A 19,925-nucleotide genomic window follows, 5' to 3' on the forward strand; every position below is an offset into this window, starting at 1 on the left:
CTGGGGAGGAGGTGGGAAGAGAGGTGTAGGAATGGCTGTCTGTGGGTGTCCTGCATTGTCTCCTGCTATGGAAAACCCTCCTCTTCGTGATTTTATGAATGCCATTAAGAAAATTTTCCCTTTGCAAGACTCTTTCTAAAGCCTCTTTTGAAGACTCCTTCTCCCCAGCAATGCAGGATCTTTAAAAGTATAATTATATATTTTTTTAAAAAACCCACCATGCTATTTATAAATTATTCTATATGCTCTCAACAAAGCAAGTGCCAGACTGCACTGGCGGAAAGCCCACTCCTGACTTCTCCTTGCTTGGTTTAAAAATGCAAATAACGTTGCTGCTTTTATTTTTTTTTCCTAGCTACAACAGCATGGGGGAAAATCACAATGCAAACTCTTTCCTGATAAAAAGCAGGAGATGAAGGGAACGTGGCAGCCTGCTGCAAGCGAAGTATGGGGATGGGAATCCAGACCCCAGGCATCAGGACTGGGATCTGGACCCAAGGCATGGGGACGGGGATCCACACCCCAGGCATGGGGACGGGGATCCACACCCCTGGCATGGGGACGGGGATCGGCTGGGATCTGCATCCCCCCTCGGCCGGGATGCGGTACCCGCATTCCCCCCGCCTGCCCTCCAGCCCGGCCGCAGGCAGAAGGCAGCGGAGGCAGGCAGCTGTGGCCTTTCCTCTTTCATTTAAGGTTTCTCCTGCCCTCTTCCTTCCTGCCTTCCTCCCCTAGCCCCTGGATGTTCAGAGCTGAGAGTTCGGAGATCTTTGGACGAGTCGGAAAGCCCTGAGTCCCGCAGAGCAGCGAAACACTGTCACGATGCCAAGCGTGGTCCCAAAGCGCGTCTGATAACGGGAGGCAAGGTTTTGCCAATCAGATATTGAAACGGAGCTGTTGCTAGAGAACATGGCAATGGTGAGTAAGAAGGAGTCCAGCCTCTGCTCTGCCTCCTCTGCTATTGTCTTTGTTTAATACCAATAAATAGCATTTATTGGTATTAAATAAATAGAACTTATTGGTGGGTTAAAAACTCCCCGAGGTACAAAGGGAAGGGGGATAACTAGCTATTTTCAGTCACTGAATTTGCAAGCTGTCCTGTCCCAAGATATTAACTTATTATCCATCATGGTACATATTTCACGCAATGCATCCAGCAGGTAATAAAGAGAATATTTATTTCTTAATCTTGTCTTCTCCCCCACGCCGCACGTTATCTCTGGAAGCCTGACGGCATTCAAAGGCTCGGAGCTGCAAAGACCCACCTCACATCTGCTCCTGCTGAAGTCAGGGCCACTGATCGTGGTGGGAGCAGGCTCAGCCCCTGCACGATCGTATCTGGAACAAGCCTGCAAAGGGGAATGCATTAAAAAAACGGTGACCTGCTAAATGTAAGTCAAGCTGTGACATAGCAGTTAGGTCAGCGCTGGGCAGGTTGCTGAGTGTGAAGTTTCGGATGGAGGGCACTCAAGCTCAATTCATTAAATGGTTTTCTGCAAACATAATTAAGAGATTGTATCAGCGAGCATTGCTGCTGCGCGCTGCTGTCGCTGCCGGGTAAATCTCGGCATGGGTAAGAGCCTTCACAAATCAGAGGTCCCCAGGCCTGTGACAGGACCTCGATAAATCACAGCAGCAAACGAGCTCTGCTCCTGCAGACGTCAGGAGGAGCGATGCTCCGGGCAGCGGGGACGGAATCGGTCCTGCAGTGGGGATGGAAAAAAGCTCGAGGTTGGGAGGCTTCAAGGAAAACCTAAACGAATCTGAAATGCAGCAAATTCCCAAAATGTGGGAACTGGGGAGAAGCAGGATTAGGGCTGCTGGGATACCCGGGGATAACCGAGGGCTGCAGCCCCACTGCCAGCGGCTCTGCTCTGGCCTCTCACACTAACGCAGCGGGTACCGCACGCTCCAGCCCGGGGGGTCTGTGTGTCGGGGGAGCCGTGTCCCCACGCGGGTGGGATGGCTCTTCACCTGCCCTGCGTTTCCCTGCTTGCCCTCGCCCGCCACGGTGTGCACAGCACCCTGCCGGGAAGGGTGATGAGTGGGGCGAGGGCAAAGGCTTTTGTGATCAACCAATTTTTGGAGAATTTTCCCTATTTTTTTCCCTTTCTCTTCCTCTCCTCCTTTTCCTTTGCACTCTCTTCTCTTTCTTTTCCTTCCCCCTGGCTTTTTGTGGCCTGTCAGCCCCATTTCCCTCCTCCCTCAATCCTTACTAATCTTTTTCGTGTTTTTTTCCTACTTTCCCCCTCCACCTCCATCCTCACTCTCTTTTCCCCGGCTGGTACCTCCCTGTCCCCTCACCTCTTCCTCACCACGCACACTACGCTCTCTGCCACACTTCTCCCCATCCCATTCTATTCCTATCTCATTCCCATCCCCAACCCCATCTTACCCCATCCAATTCCCATCCCATCCCCATCCAATTCCATCCCATCCCCATCCCATCCAATTTCCATCCCATCCCCATCCCACCCCATCCCATTTCCATCTCATTCTCATCCCCATCCCATTCCCATCTCATCCCATCCCCATCCCATTCCCATCCCCATTCCCCTCCACGTCCCCATCTTATCCCCATCCCACTCCATTCCATTTCCATCTCATTCCCATCCCCATCCCCATTCCCCTCCCCATCCCCATCCCATTCCCATCTTATCCCCATCCCACCCCATCCCATTTCCATCTCATTCCCATCCCCAACCCCATCCCATCTCATCTCATCTCATCTCATCTCATCTCATCTCATCTCATCTCATCTCATCCAATTCCCATCCCATCCCTATCCCATCCCCATCCCACCCCATCCCATCCAATTCCCATCCCTACCCCATCCCATTCCCATCCCGTTCCCATCCTGTTCCCATCCCCATCCAATTCCCACCCCACCCCACCCCATCCCGGGATGGAGATCCTGTGGGACCAAGGTGACACATTTGGGTCCAAACCGACCCCAAAAACGAGCAGAAAGAGCAAAACGAAGCGGCCCCCCCTCCCCTCACCGGGGGAGCCCCGGCGCCACCGCCCCCCCCTCCGCGGGCCCGGCGGGCAGGGGCGGGGCTGAGGGCTGCCGGCCCCGCCCCCCGGTGAGCCCCTCCCCGCCCCGGTGGGCGGTGGCGGCGGTTGTCGTGGCGATGGCGCCTTGCCGGCGGCCGGTTGGCTGTCGGGCCGGCTGACGGCTGGGAGGCGGTGGCGGCGGGCCGGCGGGCCGGGGAAGATGGCGGCGGCGGCGGAGGAGGCGGCGGCGGTAGCGGGGCGGCGCTGAGGGAGGCCCGAGGGAGGCCCGAGGCGGGCTGAGGAGTGGCGGGGCGGGCGGGCGGGGGCCCATGTGTGGTGGCGGCGGCCCCCCCCCGCCCCCCACTACCGGCGGCGGCGGCCCCTTGGCAGCCAGGCGCCGCTGAGGCGGCTCCGCTGAGGCGGTTCCTCCGCGGGCGCAGAGCGAGCGCGGCCCCGGCCCGGCGGCGGCGGCGGCGGCAGGATGAAGTTCGCCGAGCACCTCGCGGCGCACATCACCCCCGAGTGGCGGAAGCAGTACATCCAGTATGAGGTGAGGCAGGGCCGCCGCCCCGGCCCGCGCCCCCCGCGCTGCTCGGCGGGCAGCGGCGCGGGAGAGGGGGCGAAGCCGGTCCCCCGTGGCTGCTCGGTGGTCGGTGCCCGGGAAGTGCCGCCCGAGCCGCACGGGTGTCCTCCGGCGCATACCTCCGGAGAGGGTGCGAGGCTGCTCCCCTGCCCGGCGGCGGTGGCTGGCGACCGGCGGCTTCCCGCTTGTTCCCTCGGTTTATCCACCGCGGGGAGGGCGGTTACGGCTCTCGCCGTCGCGTGGGACCACTCGGGGGAAAAGCGCCGGGTGGCCAATTAGTTAATTGTTCCCTGTAACCTTTTGGCGTGGGACAAAGGTCAGCGGAGATGCGGCGGCAGCGGGAGCGCAGGCCGGGGCGGCGCGGTGCCCGGCTGCCGGGCATCCCCCGCGGAGCCCGGCCGCAGCCCGCGGCGCAGCCCCGCTGCCCGGAGCGGTGGTTTTTCAGCACCACCGCCAGTTCTCTGCACCGAGGAGGGGTGACTTTGAGAGGCGGCTCCCAGCCTCCGTCGGCGGCTCCCAAGGGCGAGAGCGACGGGCGAGCGGGCTGGGCAGCACCGGCAGCGCTGAGCCGGAGGCCGAGCCGTCCCTTCCTGCGAAGGGCCACGGGCTGCCTCGGTAATGCGAACAGCTTACCTGAGCGACGCGAAACAGGGCAGCAAACCTGGCATTGGTTGCCTTTTTTTAGAAAAACAAGGCTAGCGAGGCTTCCCATCTCACTGCTTCATATGTGATTGCAGGTGAACTGCTTGAACTAGGACATTCATGAACACCACGCAAAGTTCTGCTGCATTAATCATGCATTATTTGCAGAGTACAGCTTTTCAGTTTTTATTATGCCAGCTTTCTAAAGGTCACGCTTCGTTTCATATTTGTCATGCTGGTGCTTGACTTCAGTTTAACCAGATGAAGCTCAAAGCGGTTATTTGTAGTAAAACCATTTTCTATTTCAGCATTAGCAGTAAAAGTGGTTGTTGCCAGTGGTGTCGGTCTTTTCGACGAGTGATAATTAAACGTAGACAACGGAAAGCTGATTATAGGAGAGCCATGATCAGCAGAACTTCTTGACTGATTGAGTCAGTCAAAACCATACAACATTTGTTATCATTTGAAGGCCTGTGTTTTCTCTCTAGGACTATAATAGCAATTTATTTCTAGTATCCCTATTAATCCATCTGCATTTGCAAGGAAAATCACATTTATCTTAGCTTGCTTTGTTATAATGTTGAATTTGAAAAATTCATGTCTGCTTTTTTGACCATTGCTTTGTTTTCCTTTACCTGACTCCCAAGGAATGGATGTTTAAATAAAAACTGCAGTCAGATTGGACTTTAAAACAAAACTGTGGTCTCCTTGAGTTATTTGTAGAACTACATGACCAAATAATGCATCAGTCTGAGACGGAGGGAATCCATTGTCTCGATAAAATAAAGTACCAGCTTAGTTCTGCATCGCGTCTCCGATGGGTTATCCATGCAAGAGTGGTTTTCTGTTCCTGGAAACAGAAAACTTTCATGTCTTCCTAAGAGAAGGTTTGGTGGTGGGTTGGCGGGGAAGGCAAGGAGGAAATAGAAGGGCAAAAGATTTGGCTGTCTGCTGACCAGACAGATGTAGAGGGAGGGCAAAGGAGACCCAGTGAACTATGACACCTTGATTAATGTGTGAAGAACCCTGCTGCTTAGCAGCCACTGTTTTCATTATAGGAGGTTAATTTTCAGGTGTTTTAACTGGGGCAGTATTAGTATGTCGTTCTCCCTTCCTCCACCCCCATTTAAAATAAAGGTAGATTTCAGTAAAAACTCCCTTCAAGTGGTTACTCTTTCTAGATTTCAAGTCATCTCCTCCTTGGACAGGTAACTTAACATAGAGTGAATGAAAATAAAAACCCCACCTTCCTTTTTAGTAACAACTTTCAAAACTCTTTGTTTCCCTTGTTGCAGCTGGCTGGATGTGAGTCAGCCTCCTGCTCATGCATATTACAGTAAGGGAATAGTCTGGCATTTATTATTCAGTAACTGGTGGTCGTCTGGGCGCAGTGCGTAAAAGGCCGGCGCTCCTTCGGTTTACTTGTTGGTTATACTTGAGGCAAAAAGCGTACAGCCCTCCTTTGTCAAGAGAAATTCTGAGTTGTTGATTAGCAAATGTAAGGCCGAGCGCCGCTTTCAGTACTTGAGTGCGATAATAGCATGAAAATGTTTCTTCATCTGACAGTTTATATGTTTTCCTTCTTAGTTTAAACAGTAACCACGCACTGTTTTAGAGCGAGGGATCTTGTTGAGTAGGTTTGTAACTCTGAAAAGGTTATTCCTGTTTCCAGGCACTTCCCGTGTCAGGTTCACGATGCTGATGAAAGGACTAGAAGATGATACAGAAATTGCTTTAAGTCATTCTGTATCATAAAGCTCACACATAGTCATCTTATTTTTCTACTCTGATATTTGTAGCTATTTCCTTTAGAGAGCAGGTGACTCATGCAGACAGCCCGAAGTGTGGTAAGACCCAGGTAACTTGTGAGATCCTCACCAGGTGACATGTCTCTGGTTTGATGGGGCGTGCTGTGAGGAGCTTTGCCTCACATAAATTGCCAGTCGAACTAAGAGGAGGGTGTAATCTGTTGCTGATAACGTCCGGAAGAAGAATGAGACTGTTGTGTTTTGAACACCTAAAAACGTAGTTTCACTTTCAGAAGGTCTTTAACAATTTACAGTCCTCAGAGTTCTTACCATTAACGTGATCTTTCTCTCCCACAAAAATCTGTTTCAGTATTATAACTGTGCTTGTAGGAAGGATGGAAGTTGCCCAGACTTAGGGCAGACACTTGGTCAGTGGAAGAGCTTTAGAGAGAAAAATGTTTCTTTAAACAGGCAAAAAGAAGATATACTTTGATAGCTATGGCTTAGATTCTTATTTCCTTTCATCACAAGCTCTGCAGTGACCATTACTGTATGTTTGCTTTCTGAGAAAGAGCACTCGGCTTGTAGAAAAGAGGAAAAATGATGTATGCTGTTCTGTTTCATTCGGCTCTTCACAAAGACGTTGGCTGTGACTGAGTCAGCGTTAACACGGAGCCTTTGTACAAACCTTGATGGACTTGATTTGACTTGCCATTCCAAATTTCCATTCTTAAAGGTTGCATGAAAGCGTGCAAATTTTATATGTCACCTTTACTATGCAAACCCAACCCAGCTGATGGTCCTTGAAACCTCAGTCAGTGCAAATGATCAGGAGGGCTTGACATGAGGACCAGTAGCAATAACGTGATGCATAATCCCAATGTAAAGGGGCACTTTTACTGTCGAAGCACTGAGTGCCGTTATCAGGCTACTCCCTGGATGTGATTGAGTTTAAAACAATGTATTGACAAATGCTTAATTTGTGGAAATATTTGTTAATTATTTTAAACGCTTTTAGGGGATCTAGCAGCGTATGTTAGATGTTCTTCTGTAAAGTTAGCAGCCTTCTCCCAGCCAGTTAAATGATTGCGGCATGCGCTGCTTCAGTGGACTTCTTGTGTTAAAACCTTAAGTTTTGGACTGTTCATTTACTCTTCAGTTCCTTTGGTGTAAAGATAAAATATGGAAACAAAGAAAATCCCATCTTTTTTGTGGCAGACAACAGAATTCTCGTTTTCACATAGTACTGAACAAATTAAGGTAAATCCTACTAGGTGAATTTTAGCTGATGCTTTTTTTGCTAAGAGCATGCTTCACTGCATTTAATGCAAATTTTTAGATGCAGTGAGATTGTTGTGTTGTTAGTCCTCTGCTTACCTACAGATCATGCTGGAGATTTCATTTTCTCATGTGTCCATCTCTGGGGTGCTTGTAGGAGAAAGAGGAGAGCGTTGCTCTGCCTGCTCAGGCTTCTAAACCTGAGTCTACATCTGCACGTCTGGCTGATGGAAATTCGGTGGAGTTTTACAGTTGCCAGATGGCACTTTTGTTTCGTTTAATCTGGGCTGAATTTGTTTATCTGGAATGCAGAAGTCTGATGGTATTTTTAAAGAAAAAGTGCTTAATAGCTTTGAAATGGCAGCATGTGGGGAAGAAGGAGGATGAGAACCGTTATCGCAGGTGCAAAGTTCATGGGACAGATGGGTAGAAGGTATGAGCAGGTGATTTCCCTTCCCTTTTAAGGAGACTCCAGGTTTTAAGTACTTCTGCCTTTGGAGAAGAGAAACAGGTTGCTATGTTTTTAGAAATAATTTCTCCAAGACACAACCTCCAGCGGGAAGTAGGTGGGGAAGACGGAACTGATAGCTGAGGGAGCCTGCTTGCCTTCCGAGCGTGTCTTCCAGCACCAGGCTTGCAGTGTTTGGGAGGTGGCCAATCCTGCTCGTCAAACCCTGCTCCGTGATAGGCAGTTCACACCCAGGCTTGCCACCTCCTGGCACAAATCTGTTGTGCTATTGCACTGTTTGTCCTTCTGGGTGTTAGCGGACGAGCTTAGAAGAGCATAAGCGGTTTGAAAGCTCCTCATTTAAAACGAGAGTTTTGTTTGAGCATTTTGAGGTTTTTGTCCTTGAATTTGTTCACTGTTAAGGTTTGACAGTTGCATTTTTTAAGTGTCTTTTCTTTCTGCTTTTTGTTTTGTTCTCTGATGTACATTTATACAAGTTTACTGCACAGGCAAGGTGTACCACTAGCACAGTTTAAGGAAATAACCCTTTTTGTCTAGTTTGAGGGCAGAAAGAGTAATTCTTAAACGTTTTAAGTTGACAGTGATGGATAACTTTTGGAAATAAGCATTTCTAAAATTCTGTAACCTAGAGGGCTGAATACTTTAGGGGTGAAAGAGCACCACGCCTTTCACTTGCAGGTTATTGGTTCACTTATATAGGTCAGGAAAGGAGTAACAAAATCTGCTGCTCTGCAGCTGCCAGGTTGTAACGTGTCAGTCTGCACGGGAAGACGTCTGTGGGACGACCGACATCTTCTGCTTTAAAGATTTAGTGCAGGACCATCAGTGTTGTGGTCCTTTTTAATTTGATTTTTTTTAAATGACTGCTAAAACCAGAGATAGGAAGTACACTGCGAGTTTACCTCTGGGTGGGTTAAGGGATGGGGTTCTTACTACAGTGACTTTCAATGTCCTGTCTTGTTGGGTTTATCCTATGCCCTGTGGTTGTGGTTCGTGGAAAAAGTTAAAGGTAGGTGAGGATGACGAGCGGGATGGAAAAGGGGGAAGGCTTTTTGACCACTTGATGCATGGAGGCAGATCATACGCTGCTGGCCAGTGAGTCATGGGGGGAAAAGGGCTGAAGTGGCCGGTGTTTGGGAGGACTTTTAAAAAAGCACCGAGGGTAGAGGAGAGCTGTGCCACGGGAATGAGGATCATTCAGCAGTGGCTTAGTTGGGAAAACAAATTATGCAAGTGACGTTTGTTAAGACCTCTGTGGACTCAGGAGTCAGACCTTTGAGAGATGCCGGAGCTGCCTGTGCCACCTGGGATATCTTGTGATAAACAGACATGTCCTTTAGACCTTCTATTTACTTAACAGGATTGTAACCACCATGTTACAACAGTGCTGAGTTTCCAGCTGCTGAGCTTGTGGTTTTTGCCTTGAGGGTGTTATGGTATTTGTTATTTAGGCTGTGATGTTTTGACCTGGGGGACGACGACACGCAAGATGGTAAATGCGGAGGTGTCGGACTATAGAAGTACAGGGTATGCTGGGAAACAGGCAGAAGAGACAGGAACTATGAGGACCTGTGTGACTTTTGTGTGTTAGATTTCTGGGGGCTCAAAAGTGAGGGAATAAACTCTAGTTTTCACAGCAGCTGCACGTGAAGCACGCTCACCTTCAGGATGCGCGTTCAGGTGCCTGTCTTTATCAAGCGGTGTGGGGTGGGTGTAAATAAATCACTTTGCAGTAGGAATGGGCCCTTCCTGGTGGCTTCTAGTTCCAACATTATGGTTCAAGTTTTTCCTTCAGCCATTGGTCTGAATTCAGTTTATTTGATGCTTGCTTGCACTTGTGGTGTGAGAGAGAGCAAATCTTGAGTCTATGACTGGAATAATGCCAGCATCTTAATAACAGTCTGAAAGGAGGTCTTCTGAAGAGGAAATGCAAGGGAGGAGGTTTCTGGTGGGGTGCCTCCCTCCTGGCTCTGGTAACGGAAGGGGTTACTGCCGGGGTGTTCTACGTTGAGCTGTAGGACCTACCTTGCCTCCTGGTCCTGCTGCCTGCACTGCTCATCTCTTGCACCAGCAATCTGAGCGTGGGTGAGCGGCTGCTTCTGTGGGCTCTGGGAGGCAGCTCACGGTGCCTCCAGGACGTGAAGACCTGGTTAATAATTCTGGCTGGTGTTTATGTTGTCCTTCAGTTTCCACCTCAAGAGAAGGCCATCACCCCTGGTTCCCTAATCTCCTTCATCATGTTGTCTTCAGCTTTTAGAATGTATGTGTGTTTCTGTACTCCTATGTAACAGTGATAAGAAATCCCTGAGGCTGCTTTTCCTCCATTTGCCTTGACAAACCCCTTTCTGTGTCACGCAACTGTGTTTGGTTTTTTTTTTTTTAATGTAGAACCTTTAACATCCTACCAACTGGGAAACATTTTTCCAAAGGAAGATGTTGAAAAATACAGTTGGAAGAATTTTTATAGGTTAGTAAGGTAACAGGCTTTAGACAAAGCAGTCAGTAAACGTGAACTTGTGTTTCTCTTGTTAATGGAAATATGCGTGATAGCGTTGACATCACGTTCCATAGCTTTCTGTGTCAGTCTGGAGGATAAAAGGGCTTTAATTGCTTTTGTTTTCAAACAGGCGTATCAAAACAATGTGATTTTTTTTTTTTAAATTTTAACTGTATTCCTTATTCTGTCCCTCTCCCTTGCAGGCTTTGAAAGAGATGCTATATGCAGCTGTGGACCAGGCCCCTTCTATAGAAGGTAAGCAAATTGTAACTGGGGAACATGTTTTTCTTGGCATTGGGTGTTGGACACGTAGTCCTGCTACTTTTCTGTCCTCAGTCCTCCTAAGTTGGTAAACTTAATCCACTGATGGGCAAATGCCTGGCCTTTCACAGCCTGTGTGCTATTTTTGATTGTTAGAACTCTTTGTCCTCCCTCATTAGGACAATAAATGTCTTTGTATAGTTTGGGACTTCAACAGCTGGATTCCTCTTGCTTATAAGGGCATTCACTGGTGGAAGTACTTTCTTCATTGCTTGAGAATAGACCTTTGTTTTCCTGTGACAGCTACCCGCTTTGGGAGATAATTGTGCTGGAGAGATGCTGGTTCATGGTTTGTTACTGGTGATTTGAACTGGAAGAGTCATTCTGTGTCCTCCCTGAATGCTGTGCTACCTCTCGTATGTGGACATCAGTATATTTTCTTGTTTGCATGTGTTTATTGCCACTGACTGTTTTAGATTATTTTAGTATAGCATTTGGTTTTAAGCTCACTGCATTTTGAATAGTGTGTTTAATTAAGTGATGATCTGTGCAAAATTTCTCAGTAGAGCCCTTTACTTTCTTTATCTTTCTTCTTCCTTTTGTTGTCTTTGAAGTACCGAATAGTTTTTGCCTTTGTGTTGCTTCACTCCCTACATTCTGGCCCTTCGTGTGGATTTCAAGCTGTTTTTTAACCTCCTTGCCTTTATTATTTTCACTTTGATTGCAGTGCAATGTTAATTTCACTAACCTCTTTGAATGCAGCTCTGGGCTTCTTTCTTGCATATTTATAGAGCAGAGGAACAACTGCTGCTTCTACTGGAGTCAGCTGGCTAACATGAATAATGCTCGTCACTGTTAATGTTAGATTATTAACTACTTTGTGTTGATCAGAATTGGGAAATGAGGTATGACATAGTTAAAATAGTGTGGAATATTAATTTTTTTGATTTACCTGCTCTTTGATTAGAATTTTAAAACAAAAACTGCAATAGTTAATAGACTAAGTGTGTGTGTGTGATGGGGCAATCTTTCCTTATACTCTTTGGACGTGCAATCTAAGCTGAAAACTTCACTGAAGCAGTGCTCAGACAGGTATAATCTTCAGGTGCAACCTGACACGGTTGCTCACTTGACTCAGCTTGCTAATTTTGTTAAATTAATCACCCTTTTCTCTGAAGTGCAGGTCCTAGAACTAGATTTCTAAAGGTTGTGGTCCTAGCATCATCTAAAATATATGGGTTATCTTTGGAAAACTGAGGAAAACTTTCCAGCCATACACTGGCAAAAGAGGAAAGTCTCGCTTTTTTTTTTTTTTTGAGTGGCAAAATTGATTAAAAACACCCACAAACCCAGAGGATCTTTTTCCCCAACAGCATAAAACCAGTTTTCTAACTGAGAGGAACTAAAGTGTTTTGTGTAGACCAAACTGCCTATCTTTATTAACTTTTAAAGACAAGTTACTAATTTTGTTGAAAGTCCAGCATTAGTTTTATGGAGCATTTACAAGACTTTTTCTTTCTTCGATCTATCAGTTTATTACTGACAATGGGAGCAAATGGTGTCTGTGCTAATAAAATTTTGTAGTCTAACATTTGAATGTGACTTACTGGGTTTTGTTTGTGATACCTAGAATTTCAAGGTGGGCTTTGAGTTGTTACCTGTAAAAGTCCAAAGTGACATAATTCAGCATTTTGATTTCTTTTCTTCAATGCTTGTGGTACACTGATGTTCTGTAACATATTACGATGTTTGTGTGTAAACATATTTGGCAAAGGAAGAGAAGGTGAAGAATAAAATGGTACAATATTATATTTATGCTCTTCTAAATGTTAAGGGAAATTTAACTTGTGCTTCTGCCTCCTTTGCTGCTTTCAAAACCTCCACAAAAGGAAAGTAATGACTAAACATTGTTCTGCTTATGAAAAAAGTCTCTGTTAATTTTTTTGGGATCGTGTCTCTTCCTCTACTGTAGACAACGAAGTAATACAGACTGTTTTGAACCACTCATATTTAACTCCGTCTTGCTTGACCCGCCTTTAAGTAGAGGGCAGCTGTACTATTTCCTTCACCTTTTGTTCGCTAAGTGAATGTGAGTATGTGCGTGGCGGTTGGATTTTTTTAGATGTTTGTTTTCAGTGTGTTCTTTCTCTCTCTTTGTCTCTCTGCTTAGAGTCCGGTTTTTTTTTTAGTCTCTGGGTTCCTCTCTGAAGAGTGTGTGAGGCTGAGGATGGGGCCAGGCTCTTTGCACTGGAGTGACTGTATGGGCAGGTGTATGGGCAGTGGGTTCTTCTGCATTGCCCGTAGGAGTGCAGAGGTGACAGAGGGAAGGCAGATGTCTTTCCATGAGCTGCAGCTTTAGGAAAGGCTCGTACTGGAAATGGATCAATACCAGGTGTTTCTCCATCCCTGTTGCTTACTTCCTTCTCCTTTAAGCCCTTCTGCCTTTGTTCATAGAAGTCTTAGGCCAGGGTTAGTGTGTGACTGCACACAAACTGTGCCCAAAACACTGCTCCAGTCCGTATCAAGGAGATGGAGCAAGTTCAAGCAGCTATCGTCAGGGGCTGGCTGTTGGCCTGAGTGTTTTCAGTTTAATATGGATTTTCTGATGGATACTTCTGTGTTATGTTGAGCTTAGCACCGAAACTAGAGGAGTGTGCTACCAAAACCCACCTTCCCAGTATGAGCCTGGTGTAATCTCGTTTTAGACAGGTCTGACAAAAATCCATTTTCTAATTGATCTAGTTGATGACAGACACACTGTAGACATGCACCGTTGGTTTTGATTTACGTGTATTGTAAAGCTACTCTTCAGTTAATACATTAGACTGTAGAAAAGGGAGTTTTGTATGCCAGAGCTGAGGCTGTTCCTAGTTCTTATTCTGCTTGGCTGCATGTGTAATTCAGGACTTGTGAATGAGTTTCTTTTAGATTTCTGCTGCAGGCTGCTTACTATATCAGTTGGTAAAATTTGTATACATACAGAAATGCTTTGTATTGCTTAGTAGTATGCTGGAAGCATTTTGGAAACTCTTTTTTTTAAAAAAAAAAAAATTCTACCCAACCAAGGCATGTTGTAAGTGATAGGCAAGGCAAGTAACAGGTGAACCATCCATCATTAATAGCTTTAATTGGGTTTGTATTTAGGCAAACAAAACTGACTTCAGAATGACTCTTACGCTCTGCAACTGATGGTCCTAGTGCTATTTCAGTGGACAAAGTGTTGCTGGGAAGAGGATCTTGGATCTAATGGTGCAGTTTTTACTCTGCTGATTGCCTAGTTATATGGTGACCCTTCCCATTGTCCTACATTGAACCACACCGATGTCCATCTGCTTTTTCCTATTTTCAGGTAACAAACACAGACTGTGATGTTAAACAAAAAACCCATAGATGTGAATAAGCAAAACCTGTCAAGGCAGAAAGATGGGAGAAGAATGTTTATAGCTGTCCCCTGACGCTGTCGCAGGGTGCTTTGGATCCCTGTATTTCATGAGAGTAATACCAGACTGTATGCATGTCTTTTTTGGCAGCTGCTAGCTGTACACATAGATTTCTTTAATCTGTTCAAAGATACATTTTTTTCCCGTCTGCTTTGTAACGACAGTTTTCTATATGCCAGCGTTATTCCTCCAGATGCTCATCATCTTTTTACAAGGCCTTCCCCTGATGACACTTGCACCATCTTTCCACCTGAGCAGCATCTGTACAAAATTAGCATTTAGTCTGTTAATTCAATCTCGTACACATCACTGGAAAAAGTATCAAATGATGCTTGATTCCCAGCTGTATGACGGGACTTGCTTGAATTTCTGGAGCATTCTTTGATGCGTGTTTGCTTTGTTAGCCGTTTGTTACGTGCTGCTTACTGTTACTGGAGCAGTCTGGATGAACTGATGCTGCGACGATGTTATTCTCAGCTCCTGAGTCCTTGTGGCACGGCAGGAAGGCCTGCACGCAAGCGTGCCAGGTCAGTGTGAGCAGGCACCCTTCCTCGACCCTGAGCTGCCTCTAGGAAGAAGCTGTGACAATTCAGAGGTGAAAACCCAGTGTTGAGCTTATTTTCTCCGAGGCAGACTGTGCAGTATTGCAAATGCATGAAATACTGACCTCACCGTGAGCATGTTGATTTTTTTTTTTGCATTCCTTGTTCCTCCCACTGCTTCCTGTCCCATTTGTCACCTAAGTAAAACAGGTTACTGGACCACTGTTGCTTGGAGATTATTCCACTTGGTGAGAAGATGTGTCGGCATCTCCCCAAGCTCCTTACGATGCAGCTCTTCTCAGCTGCAGTGGAGATGAAAGTGTGGCTGTAAATTATTCATTCTGATTATCTGCTTGAATGGACAGGGTCCATTCTAAATATTATTTCCTAGAATATTTGTCTTTCAGATATTGAAATTTAACCTCCCTTTAGTACTTGTGTAAACAAATGCCGTCGTAATATCGGATGGTACAAAAGCATTCTGTTGTATCCTCGTATTATGGCAATTACTTACTCCGCTTAACCCCAACCCTGAATTCCAGTGGCACCTTCTGAACGAGGATCACTGCTTGTTGAAGGGCTGTGTGGGGCTGGAATGGTGTAACAGCGTATAGGAGTGGGGAGCAGGGATGCTTTAAGATAGAACTGAAACCCAGAATTAATAAGTGGCGTTAAAATAACATTGGACTGGTAGGGGAAAAGCTTCAGTGGTAATGGAGATCCTCTACTGGTATGTGTAATCTCTATGCTCACCTGGTTACTTGCGCTAGATTAGAAAAGCAAGAGGTGCAAGTTTGGGACATTTGGAGAGTGCCAGCACTGGCAGCGTGTCCTGTGTGGTTACACCCTTGTTTCCGCTTTCATTTGTAATGCGTTTACTGTGTTAACTAACAGCTACAAATCTTTAGTTTGGATTTATTTCTGTTACTAAATAAATAAATGGTATTCTTTAGGGTGATAAGTAATCTCGGTGAACAAGCAGGGTGTGGGAAATCACATTCTTTTTTTTCCAAAGGAAGTTACGAGGCTGACAGTTTGCATTTGTTATATGCAGACATACTTTGTAGGGTTGATCAAAGGCTTATGGTTTGTCTGTATATATATAGATGTCTTCGTTTTACTTCAAATAAACATTTATTTCCAATTGCATAGCTTGCTTTGTAGTGGGTTGAGGTTTTGTTTACATGGGAACGCTTAGGCTTAAGGGAGTCTTCAACAGAACTGCTGCACATCAACTACCACGCAGCAGACACAAGCAGATGAATGCTTTGTCTTTATTTCACTGTGTTGTTGCACACCCATAAAGGACGTGGGGATCCTGAAGAACGCACGTGACTGAAGGTTGGTGCCCTACACCCTAGATGCTGGTCCTCAATTCAGTGCAGGTTGTAATTCAGTCTGGAGGCCTCCGTATTTATGCCTAGTGTGTAAACTCCAAAAAAAAAAATCCCATGACAGTCCTCTTCTCAGTTGGAGACCTAATGCCAGGTATCAGACTAGCTATAGAGAAATAGGTTATTGGGCTGGTTGAAAACATTAGCTTCCAGAGCGTGCAAACGGTGGACAGGAGGAGGACTTGGCTTCCTACCAGCATTTTGACAAGGAGGTGATGTCTGGTTTCTCTTACCCTAGGGCAATAAAATTTGCAAGGTAAACAGTGCATATGGTTGGAGTAGGGTGCATAGTAGTGTGAGAGAACAGCTGGATGGCCACCAAAATACGTGGAGCACAGATGCCTATATGAAAATTATTGCAGTGCATCTTGTTCTCATGTAAAACTCATTTTGCTGTCAAAAGCAGTACAGTGTTCACAGCAAGTCAGCACCGAGACTGACCGTGCTGCTTGCTTTGTACCACGCATGCCACTTTCTGTTCACTCAGAGTAATGCAGACCCACCTACCCTGTTGGTACAGTGACTTCCTCAGAGCTGTTGAGGACCAAGTGATTGAGTTCTGCTTCACCATTAATTAGCGTACGTGGCTGTGGAATAAAGGTCAGGTAAGGTGCAGAGCTGGAATGATTGAGAGTAACTTGTTGACAGTGCAGACAACTGGCCAAGAGATGTTTTGATTTTATTGCTGTCGCGTAGACCACAAGTTCTCAAGTTGTGGCACTGGAGAACGTTCAGAGCTGCCTTGGCAGCAGGGAGCAGCCCTTGCTGCTGCCCCTGGGGACTGGTGTGCCCGGGGTCCTGGCCTGCGTGCAGATGCTGGTTCCTGTGGGCTGCAAGTTCATTTGTATTTTTGCACCTGGCTGTGAACCCTTTCAGTTGTTAGAAACCACTTGCTCCAGAAAGTCCATGAGAGAGTAGCCGTGGTGCAGACAGGAGCTTCCCTGGGGCAATCTGAGCTGGTGTGGGACCATGCAGAGGTTTGTGGTGGGACGTGGGTTAACACGTGGATTGTGTAGATTACTGTTTCTTTCTGAAGGAAGTTTGTGGCTATGGTTGGAAACACTGAGCCTCCTCAACACCTTCCATTTGCCCCATGGCCAGCTCCTGGGTTGACATGCCGCTTCATCTGTGTGCACAAGCTGGGAAGCTCGTGGTGTTGTGAGCAGGCCTTTTATCCTTTTCTTCTGTCTTCTGACGTGTTCTGGGTAACTTTCCCCAGCAGCTCAGAGAGCTTTGAGGCACTCACATAGGGTGAAGAACTTGAGTCCTAAGTGTACCAAAGAGAATAGGTTCAAGGCTGCTTCTGGGCTTAGGGACGGGCAGTTAATTACTCTGTAATTTTGTTCTGTACCCTTTTTTTCTTTTCTTAAGCATCCTTTGGTAGTGAGTACTAAGAGCTATTAAACGCAGTATAATCAAGAGTGTATGTAGCTCAGGAGGTACCAGTGAAAGCTGGACCTGGTAGTCAGGGCTGGCCCGGATCAAAGGGCTGCACCTAGAGCCAGGCTGCTTCTGCGAGTCCGCAAACTGCTTATCAGTCCGGCTGCAGAAGGGCTGTGGGTGATTCCTTAGGGATGTATGTAGGGTAACAGCAGAAATGCTCAGCTGTGCCTTTTTTTTTTTCTCTTTCTCCTTCCTGCATTTGCTTTCCAGTAATTTAAAAATGCCGGTCTGTTACCTTTTTAGTGGTTAGAGGAATTAACAGTGCTCATAACTTAACTCCTATGTGCCAGGTTTCATGTTAGTGATCAAAACTTGAGGGTTGAAAAGTAGAAAGAGATTCGCAAAGCTGGAAGATTAACAGACAGCCGTGCCTTCAACGTGCCTTCAAGTCTACAACTTCCAGTCCACAACTACCTGAAGAGTCGGCCTCTTCTCCCAGGCAACTAGCAATAGCACAAGAGGACACAGCCTCAAGCTTCAGGGGAGGTTCAGGTTGGACATTAGGAAGCATTTCTTCTCAGAAAGGGTCATTAGCCATTGGAAGGGGCTGCCCAGGGAGGTGGTGGAGTCACCATCTCTGGAGGTGTTTAAGAGAAGACTGGACATGGCACTTAGTGCCGTGGTCTAGGTGACATGGTGGTGTCAGGGCAATGGTTGGACTCGATGATCCCAGAGGTCTCTTCCAACCTGATTGATTCTGTGAAGCACGCCTGAGACAACAGCGAAACATCAGACAGCATTTTGGCCGTAGGCATGAAGAAGCACTGCACATGTATATACAAGAGGCCAGTATTTATTGCTTTGTTTCAAGAAAAGACTGCACTAGACATCTTAACAGCAAGATTTAGTGCGTGTGTAGGAGGCAGCCTCTGGGTTTCGAGTCATTCCTTTGGGACTGTGTTTGAAATAGGTGACTTGAATTATTAGACAATTAAGATTTTGGATGAGACTATAGCTACTTGGTGAATAATATGAATTAAATTTGATTGGTTTCTCTCTCTTTAAAAATGCACGCTGCGGGCTCGGGAATGAGCAGAATGTCCCTGGAAGGAAATCTCATTCTTCTACGTCGGAGTTGCTTGTAAGATGCCTTAGAAAAACGGCCAACCTGCTGATACCCCATGGAGTCCGACATCTCTGTGCGATGCGGCGGAGGAGCAAAGCTGTCCCTGCGCACCCTCCTGCTAGAGCAGTCCTTTCCCTTGTGTTACCTTCATCTGCTGTAAGGCCACACCATGCAGTGGCTATCACAATAAAGGTCTCTGAACATGAGAAGGTCTGTCTCTTTGATTAAGTGATTTTAAAATCAGCAAGGGTGTGGTAAAAAGTCAACCAGCTCCTGGTCATGTTTCTTTTTCCTGATTCCTGAAGTAAAAATGAAGGCTAGTGGCATATTTCACCTGTTTGTTTTTTTTTTTTTTTACAGTGTATCTGTAACTTTGCAGCTTGACCCCTTTTTAGTAACAGTAGATAATGAATTAATTTTAAAATTGTACTTTTTGTAAATACATAATCTTTAGTTACAGTGTGAAACTGCAAAATTACAGCATCTTAGTTTTACAATGCCACAGTTAAAAAATTGAGTTGAAAAATACATATTTTATTCCATTTATTATATGGCCATTTAATTAATATATTTTAGATTGTTTTATGCTACCGTGGTTGAATGTGGTAACCCTTTTCACCTGAAGCAGTACAGCCTAAATGTAGAAGTCGGATCCTACGGTTCTGTTCCCCTGTGAACTGAAGAGGGGTGTAGCTTCAAGAAAACTGTGGAGAGGTATAAAGGATATTTTACTAACACATAGTATGTCAAGAGTACCTAAAGCTCCTTAGTTGTAAGGCAGCAGCACCGTGAGTCAGTTGTGTACGTTGAGCTAAAAATCACAAAGAAAAATGCATGAAAATACATTAATCTACTTTTTAAAGTAGTTCTTGCTCTGTCCGGGAAGGTGACGGGCATTGCAGCGGGCACGGAGTGCCGCGGGGATGGTGCAAAGCCCGCGGGCGAGCACCCCCCAGCCCGCCCGTTTGCGGGCCCTGGCTCTTGCGTTGTGCACTCAGCAGCTCGACTTCCCCTCTGCGGAGGGGGAAGCCTTGTTTATCTCCTAGGAGATGGAAAACCAATTTCTACTTCCTGATGAGAAGCTGACAGGCTATTTGACTTAACAAGAGAGGCAGGCAGTGTGATGGGGAAGAGGGAAATTGCATGCCATAACATACCAATATAAATGCAATTTATTTTGCGTGTGCTATATTGCTCCAGGCACACATTTTGGGGGTGTGTGAGAGTTCTTTGCATGCTGAAATGTGAGCTCTAAATAGCAAAAAGAGGCAAATTTGGCATCCAGACTGTGTTTATAATCTTGGTTTTATTTTTACTGTAATTGCTTAGGACGCTTTTAGAAATGCTCCTAATATATTTGTGGGGCAAAGTGAAGAGTTCAGCGTGAGTGAGCTGTTAACTCGGGATCTATCTTGTCCCACAGTTGCAGACTTGTTCCGATGTGTGGCCAAGGCTGCTATTCTGGTACCACCTTTGCTGGTGTCCTGTCCCCCCCCTCCCAGCTCTCCAGGACAGCCTTGCTGAGCTCCTCGCTTCTGCTGACATGGAGCAGATCGGCACCAACT

General features: G+C 46.4%; 1 protein-coding gene and 1 long non-coding RNA gene across 3 annotated transcripts in view; both read left to right on the forward strand.

The window, feature by feature from the left end:
• The first annotated feature begins 3,224 nt into the window (after positions 1-3,224).
• XPR1 (xenotropic and polytropic retrovirus receptor 1) overlaps positions 3,225-19,925 on the forward strand; it is a 107,887-nt gene continuing 91,186 nt past the window's right edge. Inside the window, exons 1-2 of one of the 2 annotated variants that reach the window (XM_068416797.1) lie at positions 3,225-3,547; positions 10,418-10,469. In XM_068416797.1, coding sequence (XP_068272898.1) covers positions 3,479-3,547; positions 10,418-10,469 — 121 coding nt within the window. In that variant the 5' untranslated portion in view covers positions 3,225-3,478. The remainder of the gene's footprint in view (positions 3,548-10,417; positions 10,470-19,925) is intronic. The other variant, XM_068416796.1, reaches the window with a different exon arrangement.
• On the forward strand, positions 10,783-18,569 carry LOC137672538 (uncharacterized). The gene is made up of 2 exons (XR_011049598.1): positions 10,783-10,891; positions 18,331-18,569. It is a non-coding gene; the product is annotated as an uncharacterized lncRNA (long non-coding RNA).

The sequence above is a fragment of the Nyctibius grandis genome, chromosome 21, assembly GCF_013368605.1.
Source record: "Nyctibius grandis isolate bNycGra1 chromosome 21, bNycGra1.pri, whole genome shotgun sequence".
Taxonomy (NCBI): Eukaryota; Metazoa; Chordata; class Aves; order Nyctibiiformes; family Nyctibiidae; genus Nyctibius; species Nyctibius grandis.